This window comes from Alnus glutinosa, chromosome 14 (assembly GCF_958979055.1).
Source record: "Alnus glutinosa chromosome 14, dhAlnGlut1.1, whole genome shotgun sequence".
NCBI classification, from domain to species: Eukaryota; Viridiplantae; Streptophyta; class Magnoliopsida; order Fagales; family Betulaceae; genus Alnus; species Alnus glutinosa.
Genome location: NC_084899.1, coordinates 1,894,552 through 1,917,193, shown reverse-complemented (window position 1 = coordinate 1,917,193; position 22,642 = coordinate 1,894,552). Strand labels below are relative to the sequence as shown.

The window sequence follows — 22,642 nt, the reverse complement described above, 5'->3', positions numbered from 1 at the left end:
GGGGAACCTACAGTCTATATTTGTAACTGCCAGTTTCTCTATTATTAACAAGAATCAGTAATCATAGACACGAGAAGAGTTCCTCAAAACATGTCGGACAATCCATACTAAATAGCTGGTCATGACAAGTACTTTAAAACTTACAAAATTGAAGCAACTCGAGGTTTCGCCGAACTTTTGGGACCAACTGTAAATCTTATCACCAACATCCACCCAAAAAAGAAAAAAAAGAAAAAAAAAAGGGGGATTCAGAAATATATATATATATATATTACCCTTGATTCTTAATTGATTCAAGATGTGTGCATCAGATCAACAGCTGATGCCTGCCATCACAACAATGCCACTTGAGAAACATGAAGCTGACGCTTGCCATCACAGCAATACTTTGGAAAAATATACTGGATGTTCAAGCACCATCTGAGGGGAGGGTACTCTGTATGTTTGAAGGCATCAGGATGTTAAAACCATCTGCTGCAGTAGATACGATCATTCCTGGAATCTGAGCATGCCAATGGAGTTCTTTCAAGTCCTTCTGACCCTGTTTAAAGCCAAAGCAATGTTGAGCTAACATGCTGAACTAGTAAGGAATTTTCAAGATGAATCATCTCCCTGAGAGGAAAGTTTGAAAAGAGGAGAGGAAGGGGATCACCTGATGAACAAACAAAAGTTGTGGAGGTAGATCTTCAGGGGCATTTACTTGCTCTTTTGTTTTAGCTCTGAACTCTGCCTCCTCTTCCTCATCTTTTTCTAATGAGAGGTCCCATATTCTAGTCAAGGAAGCCAAACGAGAATTTAGAGTTCAGCAATAAAAACTTCCATACAAAGAAAAACTACAAACTTATGTTTGGATGAACCCTTCTATCAGTTTTTGCATGCTTCCGTCCTACATGTTAACTTACGTTAGCTGATTGTCAGATGATGAAACAGCCAAAGTGGAGGCTTCGTGCTGACTCCATTCAATGGATGTGATAGGGTGTTTATGGTATTCAAAACGTGCTACTACAGAATCCCCTTCCTGCCACAGAAAAAATCACATTTAACATCAGCATTATCAAGAACAAAAAAACCCATTTTATCACCTATTATCCTTCTTTGGTAGAATAAAACCTTGCAGACAAATGAATAAAACAATGAACTTCAGACGATTTAAAACAAACACCAAGAGAGAGAGAGAGAGAGAGAGAGAGAGCAACCATTTCTACAACTCCAAAATATACACATGTATGTACATATAAACATAAATACACAAATGCATACATGCATACATGTATAATATTATTGGGTGTATACATGTAAAAGGACCATTAAATAAGAGGGGGGAAAATGCAGATTTTCCTGAAAAAATTGAGCACAATAACTTCCAAAAAAGTTTGTCGTACACAGATGGAAGGATATAAAACAAAAGAAAAGGCATTAACTTCAATTATAGAGGAAGATTGTAACGCAAAGCAGAATGAGGAAAGAAAAAATAGAGAGCACTAAGGTATGCAGGGAAACAGAATAAAAAAAAAAGTGACGGATCAACTTGGCCGGCTTTATCAAGACTAAGAAATGTGCTTTTGACAGATCTGAATGGATACATGTAGCAATACAATTTATACAAAAGATGTAGAAGAATGAGAAATTGAAGTTATTACTGATGTGGCACATGAAAAATCAATAAGATTGAGGACGTAATCCATTAACAAGGGTCCTTACTCTGAGAATTAATCAAAGATTACATATTTTCTCAAAAAAATATGATACAATATCTTAGATCAGACAAGGGATACCTTGAGCAATCTGAGATCGCGAATAGAAAATGTGCCATCATCACATCCAGATGCCAACATACAGCTAGCCAGCCTAATCAGAATCAAGGAAGTGCCAAAAGAGGTCACTACATAAAATTTGAGACATGTAAGGATTTCTAAATAGAGGAAAAAACCAGAACTATTAGACACCTGTTCCATGAAATGACATTCACATCTGCATTATGTGCCTTGAAAGATGCTGCTGCTGACTTCCCTAAACGTGTATCCCAAATTGCAATAGTTCCATCCACAGAACAAGAGGCGAACACATTGGCTTCTGTAGGGCTCCACTGCACGGAAGAGTTGGAACAAGCATGGTTACAGGATTGAATAGATACCGGAAAATCGTTCAGATTGAATCATAAGTTTCAACTATATGTAGTTGAAATCAAAACAGATCAACTATCGATTCACAGGTTGAATATATACTTGTAGATCTTCAACACTCGCAGCATGACCAATAAACGGAGTAGTATCAACATTCCATGTTGCACCAGATGTAGGCTCCCACAAATGAATAAAACTCTTGCAGTCCCCTTCAGACATAAAGAACATCATCAAAGCATTAGACCATTTTACACAAGTAAAGAAACTAGAAATTGAAGTTCCTTTAGGGAGAAAAAATACATAAACAATACAAAAATAAGAATAAAAATAAAATAATGTTAACTGTACCAGATACAAGCCTTCCTGGGACAAGAGGATTCCAATCTATAGCAAAGCCTTCATCTTTGTGCTTAAACTTAACTAGTGGAGGCTGACTGAAAACTGAAGAAGCTCCCTGAGCACCTTGCGTTTCTGATTCTGCTAAAGTACTCAAATGGGAGCTGAAGTCCCATATCTGCATTATACATTATCCATTCTTATGATAAACAAAATTTACCAATTCAATTTTCAAGTTCAAATAATATATGTATTAAATGCTATAGCTTCCTAAGACTGCTGTAACTCATTAAACTATTTTGCCTTATCTTGAATACTTCTTCCATCCCAAAATAAATGTCTTGGTTCGAAAAGACAAGATTATGAACAAGGATGTAAGAATATAGTGGTCTTACTAAAACGTTCTTTACTTCATATTAGGGCGGTATGACTTTTAATATCATCTTGTTTACAAAAACAGAAAAAAGAAAAAAAAGAAAAAAAGAAAGAAGGGGAAACTATAGGAAATTAAAGTAAAAATTTTTGACTTTCAGAAAATAGACATGTATTTTGGGAAGTCCTAGAAAGAGAAGTAAAACATTTGAATTTGGGATGGACGGAGTATCTTTTTTGGTCACTGACACATATATTACTATTCATTGCTTTCTAAGGCACCAATGTCACTTATAATTGTATATTGCTAAAAAAAAATTTTTGATAAGTAAATTACTAAAAATGAATACCCAGTTTATTTCCCAGACTCTATTTTATAAATAAAGTTATAATGACCTATTCACATAATTGTGCACACATGCTTATTATAAACACAAGTCCTTTATCGATAATCTAATTCATCAGTTTCTAACCATAACTTATACATTTTCTTTAATTAGCATCTTTCTTTTGAGAAGGGGGGAGAAAGGGAGGATCCAGTGAGCTTCAGCTCAAATGGTACTCCCTTTGTAGCAAGGTGGAGGGTGAAGTTGTAGGTTCAAGTCCCATCAGATGCATGTGTAACTTTGGGGAGAGGGAGAGAGAGAGAGAGAGAAAGGGGTTAAGTTCATAATTTCCAACCTCAACAACAATGTAAATATGCAATGCAAACTGCAAAAAATGTTTTTTCTTTCATACCATAAACCTGAAATTCCAGAATCTAAAGTTTTATTGTCACATTCCACGATGTCTTATGCTACATAGCCTACATTGACAGAAAAAGGGAAAAACAAAATACCCAAACAGGTATGCAACTCATGAAGAAACCCACAATATATGGATATGAAATATTACCTGCACATGACCAGCATCTTCCCAAGATGCACATATATGGGGATTTTGTGCCATAGCACGTATCCGATTAATACATCCTTCATGAGCTACCTTGCGCAACTGTAAAGACAAACAAGATAAACCAAAAATGTAAATAGCTTAGGTAAAGAAGCAGCACATATAAAGGTTAGTCAAGAAATTAACAAAATGACAAAAGAAACAAGACATTGCCTGCAAAATTGGAGTCCCAGATCCTTGAACCTCCTCTTCTTCACCATCTTCATCACTATCACTACCATCACTCTCCATATCAGAGTTATCAGCTGCAGGTTTGGAAGGCACTAGCTCGCGTCTTTTCCCAGTGATGTTAGATACTTTAAATATTCCTATAGAGTTCCAAGAAGCTTTCTCAGCCTGCAGAACAAGAACAGCGATGTCAAGATGGTATGGGTAAAATGCGACAAGAAAAAATCAAAGGAATAAAACACAAGTTCAAACAAACTTAAATGCGCCTGTCCCAAATATTCAGACAATTTTGAATTCTTATTTTTCTTCCTCAGAAAACAAAAGGTTGCCCATGTCTGATATGCATAAAAATCACATTTTGATCCTATGATATTCTTAGAAAATCTGTATGCAATATTGGAGTAACAAAATCCTTATGTTTCTCAAGGAAAAATGTATAAATCCTGATGCACCGATAAATTGGACAGCCCAAGCATACATTTCCATATGTGGTTGATTACACTGAAAATATATTTATGTTCACTCCGTAACCATGCATAAAGGCTAAAGATATAAAGCTCACCTGAGTCCCTGCAACGAAATACACTGTGTGTGGGAACTCCGTTCGAACCAAACCCAATGTATCACGTAAAATATCAAAGCTGTAAAAAAAAAATGGTTTTAACAGCAAATGGGACTTCTTAGACGAATGAAATAAACAAGTTTTAATATATATTAAAAAAAAAAAAATCTTAAACCTCCTATCCACCCACAAAACCTAAGTCAATGACCTTTATTAGCTTCATTGGAGAGGAAGTTTAATTGAACCCAAAAATGAAAATATCAATATTTAAAAAGAATTCAAATTCTTTTCACTTTCTGCAATCAGTAAGCAATCAAACAAGCCTGAAGGTACGAAAACAATGTCTGGATTAATCCCAGCAAATCAAATATAAACCTACAGTTTGAAAATAAATCTTTTTAAAAAAAAAAAAAAATTGTAAGTAATTCAATCTCATTAAAAATGGTAGAGGGGCCCTAGTTAACAGGAATTATACAAGAAAGACCCTAATAGGAATATTTTTTTTAAAATAATAATAACAATAATAATAATCTAATTATAATAGCAAATAGTAACTCACTAAAATTTTCATATCAAGACCAAAAAAAAGTTCCTCAACCCACCAGAAACCAACAAAAAGACCACGTTTTTATGTTTATTTAAACTTGGGTTCCAATTGACACTTTCTGGGTTCCCCAATTTATCAACAACCCCCAATCCAAAGTCCAAAGTCCCAACCTCTTCCCTTTACTTTCCCGGAAACCAAATAGAAAGCAAATAGAATTCACAGCACCTGAGACAGGGCCACCCAATATGGAAGGCGTGGAGAGAATTGTAGGCAGAAGGGTCACACTGAAGCTCCTCGTCTTCCTCCAGTTTGTCCACACCCGGTTGCCACACCTTCGCCGGAATCGAAGGTCCCGAAGAAGACGAAGACCCATCTTCTCCTTTCGAGGCCTGCACCCAAAAAAAAAAAATCAGATGGTTGTGAAAAAAAAAAAAAAAAAAGAAAGAAAGAAGGAAAACCCCTAAATTAATTGTAGTAACTGACAGACTAACGGTCAAAAAAGGGACTTGGAACCTTGTTCTTTCTCTTGGCTTTCTTCGGGTTTTTGATGCTGCGAACCATTTTTGGGTCTTTGAGGTTTGAGCTACACAGTGGAACGAGGGTTTTTGTTTGAGCTAGGGTTTTAGTGTGCCACGTCGGATATTGACACGTTTCACCTATAATAATAAATAAATAAATAAATAACATATAAATAAAAATAAATAAAATAAAAAAGCAGCTGGAAGAGGGGTGGGGTGGCCTTTGGCCAAGATCATATGGTGGGTGGCCGAACCACCCCCTTCTCAGCGAGTAGTCTCCCACAAGCTCTCGCAACGCCACGAGTCCGTACAGTCTAGGGTTTTAGCGTTCGATAATCGATCGCCACCACCATGTACCGAGTCGCAGCCTCGCGGCTCAGGGATCTCAAGGTCAGTGTCAGTCCCAGCTTCTCTTCTCAGTCCCGAGTGAGAAAAAAACCCTAATCCCAACTCTTTGAATGTGACCACGCTGTCACAGTCACGTTCATGATCTCGTACACATACCGGAAAAATCTCTGCTTGATGCTGCGAGTCTCTCTCTTTCAATTCCTTGATGGGGATAACTTAGCCAATAGGGGTTACTCTATGTTTTAACCTCAATATTTGATAAACATTTGCGTAGAAGTCCTAAAAACTGGAGCAATATTAATAATCACACATATTATATATATATATATATTATAATAATCAATTTAACCAATTAATGTGAAAGCTATAATTTTAATAATAAATAATTAACATACATTTATGGATAACTCATACTGATTATAACCATAGTGATAACTAATAAGCGAATAAAACTATTCAGTATCTCAGTAGTAATTAAATGGCTTTTTAACTCCTCCACTGCAAAATATAAGCAGTAATGCAAGCATAGTCCCATTTCAAAAGCTAAAACATTCTTAAGCAGCAGTAATTCAGGAGTGATGGTGGCTGCAATGAGATGTAGGTTGGACGGAAAGTCGTCTCTCTATGCTTAGGACTTAATGTTCATTCGTCTCTCTGCCTCTCAAGTATTTGAGTTACAAGTACAAGTCTTTGCGTCCATAATAATTTAAGAGTTTTTTAAGTTTTAGGCAATATGAGTCAATAGTTATGATTGCAGATTCTTTGTTTGAAGGTAATTCGGATTCTCTTTAAGAAACTTATCCTAAATTACTCCGTTACGGACTTGGTATTCAGGGTCGTAACCCACTAGTATGATGTTTCAGCATTTTAACTCATTGTTGGTTTCTTTGACATTGTCTGATTGTCAACCTCAGCATGTTAGATAGGGCCGATGTTTAATCTCTTGTACTCAAGAATATTCAGTGACCTTCAAGAAAAGTCCAGATGCAACAATTTAGTACAGTTGCTAGAAATTGCCTATGTTGTTCTGGTTTATTGCTGGCTCTTTAAGAGTCATGAAGTGTTGTTGGGCTTATATTAGCTCATTCTTGCTTTCTTGAGACAGAGTCACATACAAGTTGCTCAAAGATTATCATGTGGTTGTATTGCTCTAGAGAAATTTGTACTAAAAGTTGATAATTACATTGAGAGATTTACATCTGGAGTAAAGAACAGCGGATCCTCATCGATAACCATCTGGGTTCCAACTGAAAATAATTGGAGAATAATTTTTTATTTTTATTTTTTTAAAAAAGAAAAAAGAAAAAAAGAAAATCATGGATACAAGAAAGTTCCTCAGCATGATGGCCTTTAGATCCATCAACAGCAACTTCTATCTGCAGTTCCAGAATCAAGCAACCTATGTTAGCATAACATAATGTGAGGGGCCAATATGGTGTTACAATGATTGCAAGAACCCTAATTAGCTCATCTCCGGGTTTTGACAAATGATATCGGTGTAAAGACCTGGAGATTTACTAGTCACATCTAGAGGATATCACAAAAAAAAGACAAGATATGGTTAAGCTTACACTCACTCTAAAAAGAAACATGAATGACTCAACAATTTGTTTATCCAATTTCTTAGTGGAGATGACACTGAATGACATACAGTTTGGAGGAACCACACACAGTACAAGAAGAGTAGAACAGATGATTAACATAGTTGAGACAAATTCAATTTGAATGACAAGAACATGCATACCTGTTATTTCTTTGTCTAGTAAGGAGAACAAGTATTCCAAATCCGACCATGATTGCAACTTTTATTGCCTAAAAAAAGAACAGCAAAATCTTAACGTATTTCAATTATGGTCTAGAGAGGAAGTCATTGAAGAGCAGTTCAAATAAAAATTATATAACCTGTCCCAAGGGTCCTCCAGAAGTGTCCATATCCTCCGAACTCTCAGGTTTTAATTTTCTTATTTTGTGGCAATTCTTCTCATCTTTATCCACCTTGATAACATTTCCAGCATCCACAGTATGCTGAAGATGATGTAAACGCATTAATCAGATTATCTTATACCAGTATAAATAAAAGGAACCATCTCAAATATGTCAGATCAAAGGTTCTGATTTGATGGAAATGTTTCAAAATATCTCACAGAAATGCAGACGTAGACAATTTCGATCAACAGCCTTGTCGTGTGCCGACCCATATGATGCGGATAAAATGCAGACATGCAACTGACACATTAAGAGTTTATTATATATGAAAATATGTTTTGATCTTAATGCTGCAACTATATGTGAAAGCAAGAAGGAAGATCTGGCTGCAGCATCTGGAACCTGGATAGAGTGTTATAGGGCTATGGTTCATAATATGTATGAAAATATGTGGACTAGGTTTCTTAATTAGAAGGTTGTTTCTACTTCTAGTCCCATGAGACATCTCTCCTGACAGTTGAAATATTTATCATAGGCTTCCCAGGCTTCCATTAAGGAAATAATTAAGCTTACAGAAGTGGACTTCTATTTAATCAAGATTTAGTGCTAATAATTGTTAACATCTTGACAATGTTCATAAAATAGTATTTTCAAGATATTTAACATCTTTGGCAAGTTTGGAATCAATTCTCCACTTAGATGGGGAGTTTTATAACACGATTAACTCTCTTCTGACAAAGAAATTATATAAACATTCCTAGTCCTATGACAAAACGAACAAAGATCATTCACTTTATTTACATTTTCATGATTTTTGTACTTCTATTCATTACACTCTGACACCAGCAAGATCAGAACTTTTTCGCTATGTTTAATATCTATCGAATCTCCCTTTGCCCTCCCTTGGGGCCAATTACTTATGAAGAAAATGTTTAATATCTATCTTCTCCTTTTTAAAGCATAGATTTATACATGGTAAAAGATTTATCAATAAAAAAAAAAATCATAAAATGGGAAGTGTTAAATGCTATTATTTGATCTCATAGAATTTGAATGAACTTATGCACAGAAGTAACAAGAAACCAAAAGGCTTGGAGGAAAATTCAGATACCTCTTCCATATTTTCTTGCATAGAGAGATTCAGCTTTCCTTCCTGGAGCTTTGGCTTAATACTGCTACCTCCCATCAGAATCATGACTTTCTTACCACCAGTTGTTACACAAAAGCGTCTTGCTTCATCTGGAAATATCCAGGCATCAGAGCTTTCAAATGAGGAATGCTTAGCTTCACAACACTCTAATGATTCGAATTTATGGCATGAGGCTCCTCCAACATTGATTTCTTGTAAATTTTTAAATTGAATTCCCCTTCTACTTTCCACTGTAACTGTATTGCCACAAGAATCTTGCTTATCAGGAAACAAATTACAAGGAGGCTGCCTACCTGAATGCTCATCAAGCATCCTTCCTGATACTGTAGGTGTTTCAAATGTGGGTAATCTCATCAAATCTTGATGAGATTTCTCTTCCTCTCTATCTACTTCTTTATTCACTACATTGAATTCATCCCTAAGATTTGAATTTGTTCCTTTAATCTGAAATTTCTTTGTGTTAGACTCCTCCAGCTTCCCAGTGTCCCGAGATGATTTACTCCCATCTAAAGCTCCAAGTGAATTAATTTTCTCTCCTCTTTTTCTGATAAATGTTGGGCCATGCTGCAACTCCTCTGCAAGAAAAAGATTATTGACTGTACTGGCTTAGTAATTTGTGTCTTGCATTCATTTAAGTGCTGGCTTTTCGAATGAGATTCTATTCCACACTTACTTGACTGAGATTGTGTTGGTGGTGGTTTGATGGAAGGCCTCATATCCTGCTTGAAATCAAGCAATACGAATCATGGTTGTATAAAAACAAGATATTAATTCGTGACAACATGTTGAGAATGTTATTGAATTTGCACACCATGCCAGCTATACCTGAGCTAGACCACTTTCAAAGGCACTTATCATTTTCCTTACTTTGCTAGGAGTTTTCCCTAGCTGACTCTGCTTCTGAGGGTTGTGAGCCCTATCTTCCTCCAGATTGTGAGGTATTGAATCACTCGTGGCAGCACGGTCTAATCCCGAACCTCCCAAAAGTAATGAACTTTCATTGGATCTTATAGGAAATTCAGCAGGGAGTGACTTGCTCTCATTCTTCTCAAATAGTTCCCCTTGACTTTCTTCAGTTAGATGGACATCAACTCCTTGTGGCACAGGAATTGCTGATGAAACCTCTTCATATTGATCTGCATCATTCTAAAACAGGTGAAATTACCATTAAAAATAGTCAAGAGTACTTTACAATTCTCTTTTGAAAAAAGAACTAAAAGATTACACTGCAAAGTGGTAATGCTTAACTGAAGTCAATTGCTTCTGATCAGGATGAATTCCTTTAATGCTCTCGGTACCAGATTTTTCACTCTTGCAGAAAATAACAGGACTTGATACCAGACAACCTTTGGAGGTTATCTCTTCAACACTTACTGCTTCAATTTGAAGAAGGCATTTCTAAGAATCTTGAGAAGATGGAATGCTCAAAACATTGAGGTTCATAATTTCTCTGCTCGAAGGTTTCAATTGGGTAAGCAAGATCTAACCTGAGACCTCATGGCTGAAGCCCAAAGATGATGTAACAGTACTACCTTCCATTGTTGCAGTCCGTGAACTTCTAATACTGCGATTGAGAAGCTCATCATGTTTAATTTTCAATGCAGAAGCTCTCTACAAAAAGGTGTAAAAAACACATACTAAATAACAGCAACAACAAAAATTCCCACATTGAAAAACATACATGAAGGACAGGTACTACAATTCCAAGTAAAACATCATAAGATAGACTGGCTGTCCATAAACACATTCATTAAAATGAGAATTAGGAAAAAGAAACAATACCATCATACGGATCCGGTCACGCTCTTCTTCACTGAGAACAAACTGCAACTTCATATGCACATGACCGCCTCCTTCAAGGAGAAAAAGATCATCCCAAATACCTTTTTCCACTATAGACGTGGTCTCAACCCCTGCCCCAAAACATATTTTATCCCAATCAGCCTTCATTCTAGAATGAATAATTGAATTCAAATGGGATATGTTTCTATAAACCTGCATGTGATATTTCTTTCCCATCAGCATCCAGAAGTGCAACAATCAAATTGTCGCGGAGGGTTGTTAATGGGCTGTGAAAATCAGCACAAACTTGGATATATATATATATATATATATATATGTATATAACATGGCCAAGAATAACAAGTAACAAATATAAAAACCAGAATGCAGTAATCATTACAAAGAGAAGTCTCCCTTGTCCCAAGTTTGGAACTCTATTTTCCCCATGGAAACTGCATTTACAATACAGAACTTTATTAATTTTCTTTCTGAAAAAGGGTCATTGTAGACATCTACGAAGGAAGAGATCGAAGATTAGAGTAAGCTAAAAAGAGGTGACAAGTGCCAACCTTTAAACGATATTGATGAAGAAGGCGAGGAAGATGGGAGCCCCATGAATTCTAGAACTGGAGTTAATTAAACACGCAAATTAGATACACAAGTTAATGCAGAAGTAGCTGCCATGTTTGAACTATTACAGTTACCAGCCATGCAGCTGTTAATACCTGAAACTTGGATGTTTCCTGGCATGGCAAGAAATTTGCAATATGGGAGTTGACCCAAGCACAGAAAACTTTTTGTTTCAATCGGGGTTCAGTGATATTGTTCAAGGAAATGCAGAATATGGGTTGTGTAAGCAAGACAGGGAAGTGGGATTGGATTGGAAAGTGTGGACGTGGTTGGAGTTGAGGGAAGACTGTAGGCATAGTGGGGTCCTCTGTCATAACACAAATTTTCTAAATTTTTATGAACCACCACAAACGCTGGGCAGCTAAGTATCTGTCTTTGTCTCACTCATGCGTCATCAGTCCTTTTCTTCTTTTGGTAATTTATTCATGCAGAACTCAAAAGTTCAGGCTCTTCACTCTCTTCCACTCTCCCATTGTTATGAGGGGAAAGGATACACTACTATCATCTCCCTTTAATTATTATCTTGTTTGCAAATGTTTTACTTTTTGTAATCATATCTCCAATCTACTATTAGAGTTGCAATGCTCCCTCTCATGATCCAAAATGATAAATACCCTGCCTAAAATTAATATATATATATATATAGAAGAAGAAGAAAAGAAAAGAAAAGTGAGAACTTTTTTTTAAAAAAAAAAAAAAATTCGAAAAAATAATAATTTATTTTTGTCATTTTAAGTGCAAAAGAGGACATTGCAAAAATTGGTCATAACCCTCCTTTTCATGGGTCGTGATTAGATTTTGACGTGATCCAAATCAACGCAATCAAATTTTTATCAAAGGGCTCCGAGCCACCAATAATGCTAGATCCACGGCCCCCTTTCATTAATATGATTAATTATACCAATTATTCTTCGTTTTCTTAAGGACTGTTTGGGTTTACCATTTCAAAATGTGCGATTTGAAAATGTAATTTTTAAAAATACATTTACGCGTTTGGCAAAATCACAGTTTGACATTTAAAATCGCAATTTGGCCTTTAAAATTATGCGTTAAAAATTAAAATAAAATAAAAATAATAATAAAAACACCACATTGCCTACTATTTGAAAATGCTGATTTTCTGCGTTTTCAAATTGCAATTTTTTAAAAAATGCAGTTTCAAACGAATATTTTTTACGATTTAATTTAAAATCGCACTTTTTATCTATGAAATCGCAATGCCAAATGCACCCTTATAAAACAAGAGGAATTTGAATATGGCATGCCAAAACAGAAGGTGGGAATAACGTGATGACCTCTTGTTTCATTACGCAAAACGTTATTTTATTTTATGGATGTTGCATCCGGAATACCACAAATGTGATATATTTAAACAATATGGAGTGGCAAAGGTATTGCATGGTACAATAATTATTGAATGGACGGTTCATTTTAAATGATCGGTCCAAAATTTGTCACATTATATATCATGTGAAAAAAAAAAAAAAAAAAATTGCATCTAATTTTCACTCACCACCGGCTCTCCCTCTACAACTCCACCACCTCCCACCATCGTTGAGTTCATATCCCACTGCCTCCATCCTTGTCGTGTCGGGTGGACAAACCATTACAGTGGCCAAATGGGATGGTTCGACCATACCCAACCTGATATTTGGAAGAGGTTGAACTATCTAATGGCCAAATAGGTGGTTTGGACACCCCAAACCTAGCCTTTGGAGGGGGCCGAACCATCCCCCCCAATCAAACACCCCCAAATGTGATTCAGCCACCCAGCATAAGGAGATCAATGATGAAGGAGGTGACGAAATATGAGCTCAATGGAGGTAGGGAGGTGGTAGAGGAGCAAAGAGAGGCAGCAATGAACAAAGAAAGTAGCACAAATTGTGAAAAAGTATTTTATGGGCATCAACCAAAAGTAGTCCTAAACGACAAACCTTCATGAAAGGTCATATTTTGCCCTGCACAATATCTGTCTTTTATCAATGTAATATAGGGCAACACGACTTTTCAATAGAAAGGCCATATTTTGCCTTGCAAAACGTCTATCTTTTATCAGTCTAATATGGAGGAATTATGATTTTTCATTCAACATAGCTTTGTTATCTAATATAGCACAACTAATTGGTCTGGCTGAAGACATGTTTAGTTCGGCAGGACTTGGTTTGCTTTCAATGAAAAAGTAAATTACTTTTTATAGAGGAAAAATCGGTATCATAATCAGTATTTAAATCAGTAGCTATAGCCTAAACCATATAAAGCCACTGTCATCTAACTGAAAGTTCAAAATGAATCCCACAATGGGAGCACCTAAATCCGGGAGCCTGTCCCTTGTAAGTTGTCACATGTTATCTATAACAGATATTGACTGAAGAGAAGCATCAACTAAAGACTTGGAACAGATTTTGCTCGAATAAACTGCTTGAGAATTGCCTTCTCTTCATCAATTTGTTTCTGCTCTTGACGATCCTTGGGTTTGATTTTTCTTTTCTCCTCCAACATCCACTGGAAAAGTTCAAGCTGCTGATCTCCAGGGATGGGCTGCTGTATCTTCACAGGCTCCAGTACTGGTGAAGGAAGAGATGGAATCTCAGAAATTGGGATAGCAGTACTTGTAATAGGATCGGAGGGGACTTCCGCTTTAGCTTTGCGATGACTCACACTTTTTTCTGCAGCTTTGCTTACATCTTTTTTTCTTGCTCCCGCAAAAATGTAAGCTGCAAGAGATGCATATCAGTGAATAGCCGTGTTTCTTGTTAATGAAGTGAATTTTCTGTCAAGTGGTTGAATAGGAAGTTTCATGATATATATGGAGTGTATTATTGCTTCAAAAAGTCACGAACTCTACAAAGGAATCAGGAACAGAGTAGGTATTTAACCAACCATTTTGACCCTCAGAAATAATCAAAAGAAATATTGGTCAGGACATTCACCAAAAAAACACACCTTAGAGAAGAAACGAATTTGATTCCAAACTTTTAAAATTTGTCATAAAGATTGAACCACACGGATGTATATTGTGTCATAGCTCAGACAGTTACAAGAATTTCACAGCTTTAACCATAGAAATTCAAGGAATATATATATTTATATATATAAAAGAGAGGTGTAAATTATCAACTCCTCACGTGTAAATAATCTTTAACATTATTACTTGACCTCAACATCAGTTACATCACCAGTATGACAACAGCATTTAAGCAAGTCAGCACTACACATCAACAGACACAATGATAGTTCTTTTTGTACTATAATTTGAGTGATTATTAAGTCATGCTTCCATCCAACGATCCAGATAATACCAACTTGAACTAGGACATTATTAAGTTTAATGCTTCTAAGCAGTCAAAATCAAGAAGTTCGACATTTAATATTTTGATCCCATGAACATCAACGTAAGAAAACAGCCCCCTCATTACCAACATTGTGTGGATGATGGGAAGTAGATGACTGCATCTTATGGCCCATTTAAAAAAAAAAAAGAAAGAAAGTAAGAAACAAAATTTTGAAAAAGAAAAACACCAACTTGGTGGCATAGTAAACAGCGAACTTAGTTAAGAAACATAAATATTTGGAGGTTGTTGAAATGCATAGCTTTTGAAGTTAACTGCAAATTTGGAGAATCCATCTTTCTATCCTTGAAATGTCCATCCACCATTCTGTGCTTTGACTCCATTACTAAAGACCCTTAAAAGGGATAGGATTGAAAGTGTATTCTACTTTTTACAATGGGCTATAAAAGGCTACACTTCTTTTCCTCTCTTTACAGAGGTGGCCTGAAGGAGGTGGGATTTTTGGTCCAGTCTACTCTCTCTAGCTATGGAGTTTGTGATGACTAGTTTGCAGCTCAGTTATTGGGGTTGCATTTTCTGACTCAATTGTAAGCAACAGCTAGCATTCTTGCATATGGAAGCATGAAAATTTAGGCCATCCTCTAGAGTAATATATGTGAAAATGCCTAAAGGAGTCGGATTCCAAATTGATGGATGAAGCCTAAATCCAAGTTATTACTTCACAAGGAAATGCTTCCAAACTGGTTTCAGTCAAGTCTCACTCTATTATCTCTCTTCCTGCCTTAACAGCTCTATTATCAATACATATCTAGTTCTACTTAGCTGCTTTTGTTGACATCACTTGCCCCTCTTGCTCCATACATTGACCATAACCAGGGCTGGTGGCTGGCAATTCTTCAATCGAACTGAACCCATGAACATACATATTTACTATTTACTACAGTCAAACAAGAGAGGAAAGCCTTGTCTTTAATCCTCCCCCAACTCAGCACCCCCCCCCCCCCCCCCCCCCACCCCGGGGCCGCGGCAGGGGCATGGCGGGAGTTAACTCCACCAATAACAGGAGAAAATATCACCCCAGCCGTTAATGCTACTAGTAGGGAGCTTACAATGCTAATAACGAGCCTAAACTTTATAAAAAAAATGAAAAATAATTAGTCTGATAAATATCTCAAGTTCTTTACTAACATACCTTACTATGTTAGACGCTCTCATGCATTTCCGCATTGGTCGCGTTTTCCTTCCCAATATATATTTTTCTTTTCGGGGAAAAAAAAAATCCTCCTTACCTCTAAGTAACTTCCACAAAAATCAATCAAAATGGTCATAATCATACTTCAAATCAACACTAAATCAAAAACCAATGCAGCACCAGCTAGAAAACTCATCCTAGCCAATACGTCAAACACATCATAGGCCAAAATGAAAACCACCCAAAACCCATATCACTACAACAAATCTTCTGATTATATTGACAAGTGACAACCCATTACTCAGTATACAACAATGACTCCAAAACCCTAGGGTTTTAACAACCAATGAGCCACATTTCCAATGCCCGAAGCCCACACATGGACATAAAAGAGAGAGGAAAGATAGTTGCTGACCTCCAAGAGCGAGATTGAAGATCAAGAAGAAACGCCAAACGGGCTTGTACCGCCTAATGAGCGACTCTGTTGAAGGTAAAGGTGGTGGAGGCGGTGGCGGTGGCGGTGGCTCCGTCATTGATGGTAGTGCTGGTCTACGTGTATGCGAGTGAGTGAATAGAATAAGAAGGCTTATTTGCTTGGCGGATTTAGTGTATACCAAGCAATTGTTGAACGCCAATTTTGACACTTTAATCACTCTCTCTGTCTCTTGATTATCATTAATTAACTGCCTAATATAAGGCAGATGAGGAGGTACTATTTGTTGGATTATTATTTATAAATTAAATATATTTTTTTTTTATTCTTTACCTCAATATTTGCCAATAAGAAAAGGGTAAGTTTGATTTTTTATTTTTTTTTTGAGAAAGTGTTTTAACGTAATATAAAGGGTAAGAAGTAATTTTTTTTTTTTCTCATAGGATCCACACTTGAAAAAAAAATGTTTTATATGGAGTCCAATTAAGAAAATTGTTTTGTTGTGTTTTCAAATAAACAACTAATAAACATGATTATTTTGATAAAACAAAAATAGGTGTAAAGCTGCTTTCTTACTTATAAAAAATTATTCAAAAAAAAAAAAAAAAAACAAAGGAAGAGTGTTCATGTGACCACCCTCAACAAACGTGGGCCACACTTACCTATTAGGGTCGTTGTGCGGCCATCTCTAATTAGGATAGAGGTAAGCGCACGCCCACCCTCCTCTAGTTGAGCGGCAACATGAGCACCTTTAACTTTAGGGTGGCCTTCTCTCTCTAATCTTATTATTAATAATAAGTAAAAAGTTAACTCCTACATTCAAAAAAAAAATTAAGCACATATTTTTTTCATAATATTTATTTAAAGTGTAAAAAGTTTTTTAAAAAGTAGTTTTTGTTTTGAAATGTGTATTTTTTTTTTTTTGAATTGTTGTTTAATGAAAAGTGTCTTTTTAATTTTTAAAACAGGAAAAAAAAATGTTTTCAAAATTGTTAACAAACAAGGCCAATTTATTTTTTAATTTATTATCTCTATGATAATGATAAATATTGAAATAAGAAAATTTAAATGATTTAATTTAACAAGTAGAACTTCAAAAACTTCAATTATCCTTCTCTGTTAAATTAGTTGTATTAAAGTTATTTTTCGAGGTTTTTTTTTTTTTTTTTTGGGGGGGGGGGGGGGTATGGGATTTATAAAAATTCATTGGGTTTGACCCTTTCCTTAGTCTGGGTCCTATTGGGTAAAAGCCCAAAATTAGACCCACGTCACCTATGGATCCTACTCGGCCCATTAAAAATCCTCCGCAGGCCTACCTTTACTTTTAAGCCACGCTTCACAGGCAACTCTTTTTTTTTTTTTTTTTTTTATTCAAAAAAAATTAAAAAATTAAAAAAGTAAATAAACAAAGTAATAATAATAGAATAAAACCCTAATTAGTATAACTGCGAGGTAGTGTGTCAAAAGATTTGGATTAAGGTTTTTTTCACTATTATGCCAGAAAGGAGGTAGGTGTATGTACGATTCGAATCTCATGCAATAAGGTAGGTTGATGAGTGCAAAATATTATATAATTGAGCTCCTTAATTTATATTTGTTAAACCCTGAGTTTTGTTATATTCTAATACTTTTTGTTAGTTTTGGTATTTTAGTGTTTTGCAGGTTTTTGAGAAATAATGTCGTTATTTTTGTGGAATTGACATAAAGATGTAAGGAAGGTCCAAATCAATTTTATCTCTAGACTTGTGGAGACCAAATCAATCACATATCTCCCTCCATAATGGGCAGCAGCTCTACACGTTATTGGCAAAAAGGTTTTGAAAGAAAATCCTTCAAATTCCAAGATTTTAATGAAGTGGCAAAATCCTTTATTTATGGAAACAATTCAGATTGAACACGCCACTTTATTTTCATCATAACTTTCATCTCAAGAATCGGATTGCGTTGAATTTGGTGGCATTGGAAAGCTAATGAAAAATGAAACAAATAAGTCAGAAATATGTTTTTCCTATTTCGGACTTTTATTATGCCCAAATTGCCCCGCAATAAAAGAGCGCAAATCTGTGCGGATATGGAGTCTTTTTCCTACTTGGATTGAAATTTTAAAGGATATGTATGAGTAGGGGACCATATCATGCAGATTTTCTTTTCAAAGCAAATGTCTTTCATGCACAAGTTGTTTTTCTTTCCATATACTCCTGGTGATGGACGTGTGGAGCACAAATCAGATTGACATGTCATGATTTCTTTCCATAATTTTTACCAAGACACATGGATTCAAGATCTGATTTATTTCCATCTTTGGGCTGCTGTGCAATTAATGCAAGATGTGATTCTTTCCTTAGCTAGACCACCAAGAAAGTACCAAACAGACCTTGCAAGCTCTTTAAATACCATGCTTTGTTCTTCCGAAAAAGTGGAGAGGAGCGAAGGAGCACAGAAGAGCATAGAGACGCCAAGTTGGAATTTTATTTTCTTTGTTTTTAATTTATGTTAAGTACTTTGATTATGGAATTTATTTTCATAAACATGAGTGGTTAAACCTCTAGCTAGGGTTAGAGGTGAAGCCTAGTATTTTTATTATGTGTTCTTGAGACCATGTTATTTGTTCTTCATAGATGAATGATTAAATTTTGGGGATGATTTTTTATTTGAGAGTAATTTAATGGGACAAGTTTATTTTGATTCCTTATGATTTTTGTTTATATCAAATGCTTACTTTGTTTGATTTGATATGATTCGAAAATATATGGAATGCTTAATTTATTGTTTCATGTTTTTGAAATCAAATTCTCAATAAAACCCATGTTTAATCTATTTTATATTTTTTTTATGTCTCATGAATATATAATAAAATACTAGGTGGATCCTTGAAACCCTAGTCTTTTCCAATATTATCTTCAAAATCAAATTTATTTATTTTAGTTTTATAGTTTACTTTTTAATTTAAATTATATTCCTCTGCTCCACTTTCGAGTGGTAACCAAAAGCAAAAATTCATATATATATATATTTATTTTTTTTTTTTCTTTTATGCAAAATAGTAAGAATTATTGTCTCGTGTCTAATTATTCCTTGTGGATTGACCTCAAACTTATCGTGATTTATTACTTGCGAAAACTTACACTTGGGTTTGCAGCCTTTGTGGTCCAACATAGGTCATATGAGAATTTGTTCAAGTCTCAATCTAAGCAAAAAGGATTTTGTGCAGCTCAGGTGCAGGTAGCTTGGATCCTGCCTATTCGGATTACTTGAATACTTGTCTGAACAAGTGATCGAGAGATTCGAACAAATTCTCATATGAAACTGGCATATTGTACATGATCTTCGTTGATACTGTTTAAAGTTATAGAATCCTATGTGAACAGAGACGGAATAATAATAATAATAAAACAATTATTAACGAGAGGCTAACATGATTTTTGTAGGGCCAAATCGAATTTTTAGGCTCCCATGAAACATAATTTCATCATCTACTATACTGATTTTATTTCAAGCAGTCCCAAAAAAAATGACATAGTAAACAAAAATATCAATTAAGGATTTTTCTTTGACTATGATTTGATAATAAAAAATATATATTATTATCGACGTTGTTAGCATTACTATTGCTTTATTATATTCTATAATAGTGTCTCTTTACCAACATTTTGATCCCATACAGATTATACAATCCAATCTCACAATGTCGAGATGGCAATTCCAACTAATTTTTTATTTTTTATTTTTTATTTTTATTGAGAATTGATTTAAAGATTGGTTAGAACTGCCACACTAGTAATATTATAAGATAACTATTAAATATTGCTCATTATTATAATATAGGCAAATCCACAATTAGAATACAATTCTCAGTATAATTCTTTATTCTCTTTTTTCTTTTTCTTTTTGACCCTTGTACTTTACATTTTTATTAGTTCAAAGTGTTAAAAATGGTCCCTATACTTTCACCCCTTATGGTTTTACTCCCTTTGTTCATATAAAAAAAAAAATAGATTTATCCCAAGTGTTCAAGCTCCACTTATGAACCATTAAACATTTGCCACATTAGCATATCACTTAAAAAATAATAAAAGGGGGGGGGGGGGGGGGGAAGGAGGTATTTTGGAGAAAGAAACACCCCATAGTTAGTGATGGGTTTTCTAAAGACCTAACCCCAACCTCGAGGCTCCAGGTGGTTCATGGAGGACTCCTACTCTGCAAAGGGGGTCGCGGGAATGGGGAAATCTCCCTTAACCCACCTTAAAGGGTGGAAGAGGCCAGGTGGTTCGCGGGGATAGGTAAGCCCCTTGCAAGTCCTCATCTCTTCTCCTGCATTAGGTGGGTTGTAGTGGATACACTACCCGCCGATGGAACCACCCCACCTCCTTGGGGTGGTTTTAGGGTCTCTCATCCCAACGACCCACCCATGGGGCAAGGAAGTGGTTGTGGGGGTAGGGGAGTCCCCCACGACCCACTACATAGGTTAGAGAGGGTGGGTCATTGGGACTCCCCTCTACAACCACCTCGACTAAGCTGGAAGAGGTGGTCGCTAGGATGGGGTCCCATGCAACCACCTTCGCAAGAAGGGTGGGTTGCAAGCAACTTTCCTACAAGCATGAGTCGCTACGCGACTACCTCTATAACCTGTAGGGTAGGGGTCTCCCGTTAACCATCTCCTTAAGGGTGGGGTTAGGTCACTATAAAAGCTTACCACCACCCATATATGGATCATATGTTTTTGCCCCCACAGCCAACCTTTCCTTTTGCTATTTTTTAATTTTTTTTTAAAAATGATATGTTGACATGATGAACATTTAATGGCTCATACATGACAGCAGGGGCGGAGCCAGCATTTAGGTTTTGGGGGGGTCAAATTGAAAAAAAATAATTTGGGAGGGTCAAAACTATAAATTTTTTAAAAAATAGGGGTAAAATTATTATTATTATTATTATTATTTAGATTTTTTTTGGGGCCAAAGTGTGGCTCCTCCTCTGCATGGCAGCATAAACACATAGCACACAATCCGTTAATTTCTTTACGAAATATGGATGAAGAGAGTAAAATGATAAGGGGAGAAAGCGCATGGATCAATAATATTTATGACACTTTTAAAAACATAGGGAGAAATTGATAAAAATGCAAAACATATGGACAAAAAACTATTTAACCCTAAATAAAATTTAAATAGTTAGAACGTCTGCCTTGTAAATGTAATCATAGACTAAATTTAGTGTTTCAATGACTAATAAAAAAATAGGGCTTGTGCGTCATATAATACTCGTTTAATATTTAATTCAGTTCGCTCGTTTGCCAATGTTTTTTAAGATTTTTTTTAATAATAAAAAAAAATATCAAAAGCATTAACATACAACTCAAAATATAAAATATGTAAAATTATTTTTATATTTATGTTAAATTAAAACCAAAAAACACTATATAAAATATTTTGTCAATGAACCCTAGCTATTTCACACAATTTCAAGCTAGTTTTCTAACTAATAATTTGAGTGCCCATTTGAAGTTTCATTGTTGTCGGTTGCCACCATTTAACAATTTAAGTTGGGGTTTAAGTACCATTTTAGTTCTTGAACTAGGATTGGAATCTGGACAAATTTATGTCCAAATTGCTAACTTGCATGTCATGCTCAAATAAATTTTAAGTTGTTCGGCCGAATATACGGATTACTCATTCTTCCATGTGCTTATCTCGTTTGGGTGAGTGAATTTTTTGTATTATATTTTAAATTACGAATATTGAGAGAATTTGTTTTTTGAAATTATATTTTGATGGTTTAAAAAACTTGAGATAAAATTAAATAAATTTTTTGATAAAATCTTAATAGAATTTGAATTCTAAAATAAAATCAAACATATTTTTAAAAAATAATAAAAAAAGAAAAAAACATAAGGGGTAATTACCTTTTCCCCTCATGAACTACCGGCCTATGTCATTTTGCCCCTACGAACTACCACATCGATAAAAAAAGAGCATCAAACTACCATCTTTACATACTTTGCCCCCTTCCGTCAGTTTAATTCATGCAAAGACTTAAATGCCTAACTCAATTTAAAAAATTACCTAAATATCCTAATTTTAAACAAAAAAAAAAAAGAAATCGAAGGAAAAGGGGGTGGCGGCAGCCACCTTCTGAGGTGGCCGGAGCCACCTCTGGGGGTGGCTCGCAGGCCACCCGGCCACCTCAGGGATGGCTGCCGCCACCTATTTTCCTTCAGTTTTTTTTTTTCATATATTAATTTTAATATTTTTTATTAATTACTGTAGGGGCATTTTGGTCTTTAAATCAAACTTAACAGTAAAAAATGCCATATT

The 22,642-nt window shown here is 35.4% G+C and overlaps 3 protein-coding genes across 10 annotated transcripts; all 3 read right to left on the bottom strand.

The window, feature by feature from the left end:
* Window positions 1–19: 19 nt before the first annotated feature.
* On the bottom strand, window positions 20–6,207 carry LOC133858174 (protein HEAT STRESS TOLERANT DWD 1). Its single transcript, XM_062293652.1, has 13 exons — window positions 6,082–6,207; window positions 5,573–5,715; window positions 5,285–5,448; window positions 4,513–4,591; window positions 3,936–4,118; window positions 3,726–3,824; window positions 2,472–2,637; window positions 2,226–2,332; window positions 1,947–2,086; window positions 1,776–1,848; window positions 903–1,018; window positions 653–770; window positions 20–541 (listed from the first exon to the last, which is right to left on the bottom strand). Exons 2-13 carry the CDS (start codon window positions 5,618–5,620, stop codon window positions 410–412), a joined length of 1,425 nt encoding a protein of 474 aa, XP_062149636.1. The 5' UTR covers window positions 5,621–5,715; window positions 6,082–6,207; the 3' UTR covers window positions 20–409.
* A 1,014-nt stretch (window positions 6,208–7,221) lies between these two features.
* On the bottom strand, window positions 7,222–11,651 carry LOC133856918 (uncharacterized). Of its 8 annotated transcripts, XM_062291972.1 has the most exons (14): window positions 11,509–11,651; window positions 11,353–11,409; window positions 11,184–11,235; window positions 10,997–11,070; window positions 10,784–10,914; window positions 10,489–10,612; window positions 10,250–10,377; window positions 9,827–10,147; window positions 9,675–9,720; window positions 9,295–9,576; window positions 8,963–9,090; window positions 7,828–7,950; window positions 7,670–7,737; window positions 7,222–7,301 (listed from the first exon to the last, which is right to left on the bottom strand). In XM_062291972.1, exons 1-14 carry the CDS (start codon window positions 11,531–11,533, stop codon window positions 7,298–7,300), a joined length of 1,563 nt encoding a protein of 520 aa, XP_062147956.1. In that variant the 5' UTR covers window positions 11,534–11,651; the 3' UTR covers window positions 7,222–7,297. The 8 variants fall into 8 exon arrangements, with proteins under 8 accessions (XP_062147956.1, XP_062147951.1, XP_062147955.1 ...); XM_062291967.1 differs by having other exon boundaries at window positions 8,963–9,576; XM_062291971.1 differs by having other exon boundaries at window positions 8,963–9,576; window positions 9,869–10,147.
* Window positions 11,652–13,574: 1,923 nt separating this feature from the next.
* LOC133857819 (uncharacterized) lies at window positions 13,575–16,572 on the bottom strand. The gene is made up of 2 exons (XM_062293169.1): window positions 16,311–16,572; window positions 13,575–14,127 (listed from the first exon to the last, which is right to left on the bottom strand). The coding sequence occupies exons 1-2, from the start codon at window positions 16,426–16,428 to the stop codon at window positions 13,796–13,798; spliced, it is 450 nt and encodes a 149-aa protein (XP_062149153.1). The 5' UTR covers window positions 16,429–16,572; the 3' UTR covers window positions 13,575–13,795.
* Between the last annotated feature and the right edge of the window lie 6,070 nt (window positions 16,573–22,642).

What these genes read in the sequence shown, in the direction of transcription:
- LOC133858174 (XM_062293652.1), bottom strand. Translation starts at nt 5,620, where the DNA reads ATGGTTCGCAGCATCAAAAACCCGAAGAAAGCCAAGAGAAAGAACAAG. An exon ending in AAGCCAAGAGAAAGAACAAG is followed by an intron (nt 5,449 to 5,572) that starts GTTCCAAGTCCC and finishes TTTTGGGTGCAG; the next exon opens with GCCTCGAAAGGAGAAGATGG. An exon ending in TCATCTGACAATCAGCTAAC is followed by an intron (nt 771 to 902) that starts GTAAGTTAACAT and finishes TTCCTTGACTAG; the next exon opens with AATATGGGACCTCTCATTAG.
- LOC133857819 (XM_062293169.1), bottom strand. Translation starts at nt 16,428, where the DNA reads ATGACGGAGCCACCGCCACCGCCACCGCCTCCACCACCTTTACCTTCA. An exon ending in CTTCAATCTCGCTCTTGGAG is followed by an intron (nt 14,128 to 16,310) that starts GTCAGCAACTAT and finishes CATCTCTTGCAG; the next exon opens with CTTACATTTTTGCGGGAGCA.
- LOC133856918 (XM_062291967.1), bottom strand. Translation starts at nt 11,533, where the DNA reads ATGCCAGGAAACATCCAAGTTTCAG. An exon ending in CTTCAGCCATGAGGTCTCAG is followed by an intron (nt 10,378 to 10,488) that starts GTTAGATCTTGC and finishes TTCAAATTGAAG; the next exon opens with CAGTAAGTGTTGAAGAGATA. An exon ending in TGCAAGAAAATATGGAAGAG is followed by an intron (nt 7,951 to 8,962) that starts GTATCTGAATTT and finishes CATCATCTTCAG; the next exon opens with CATACTGTGGATGCTGGAAA.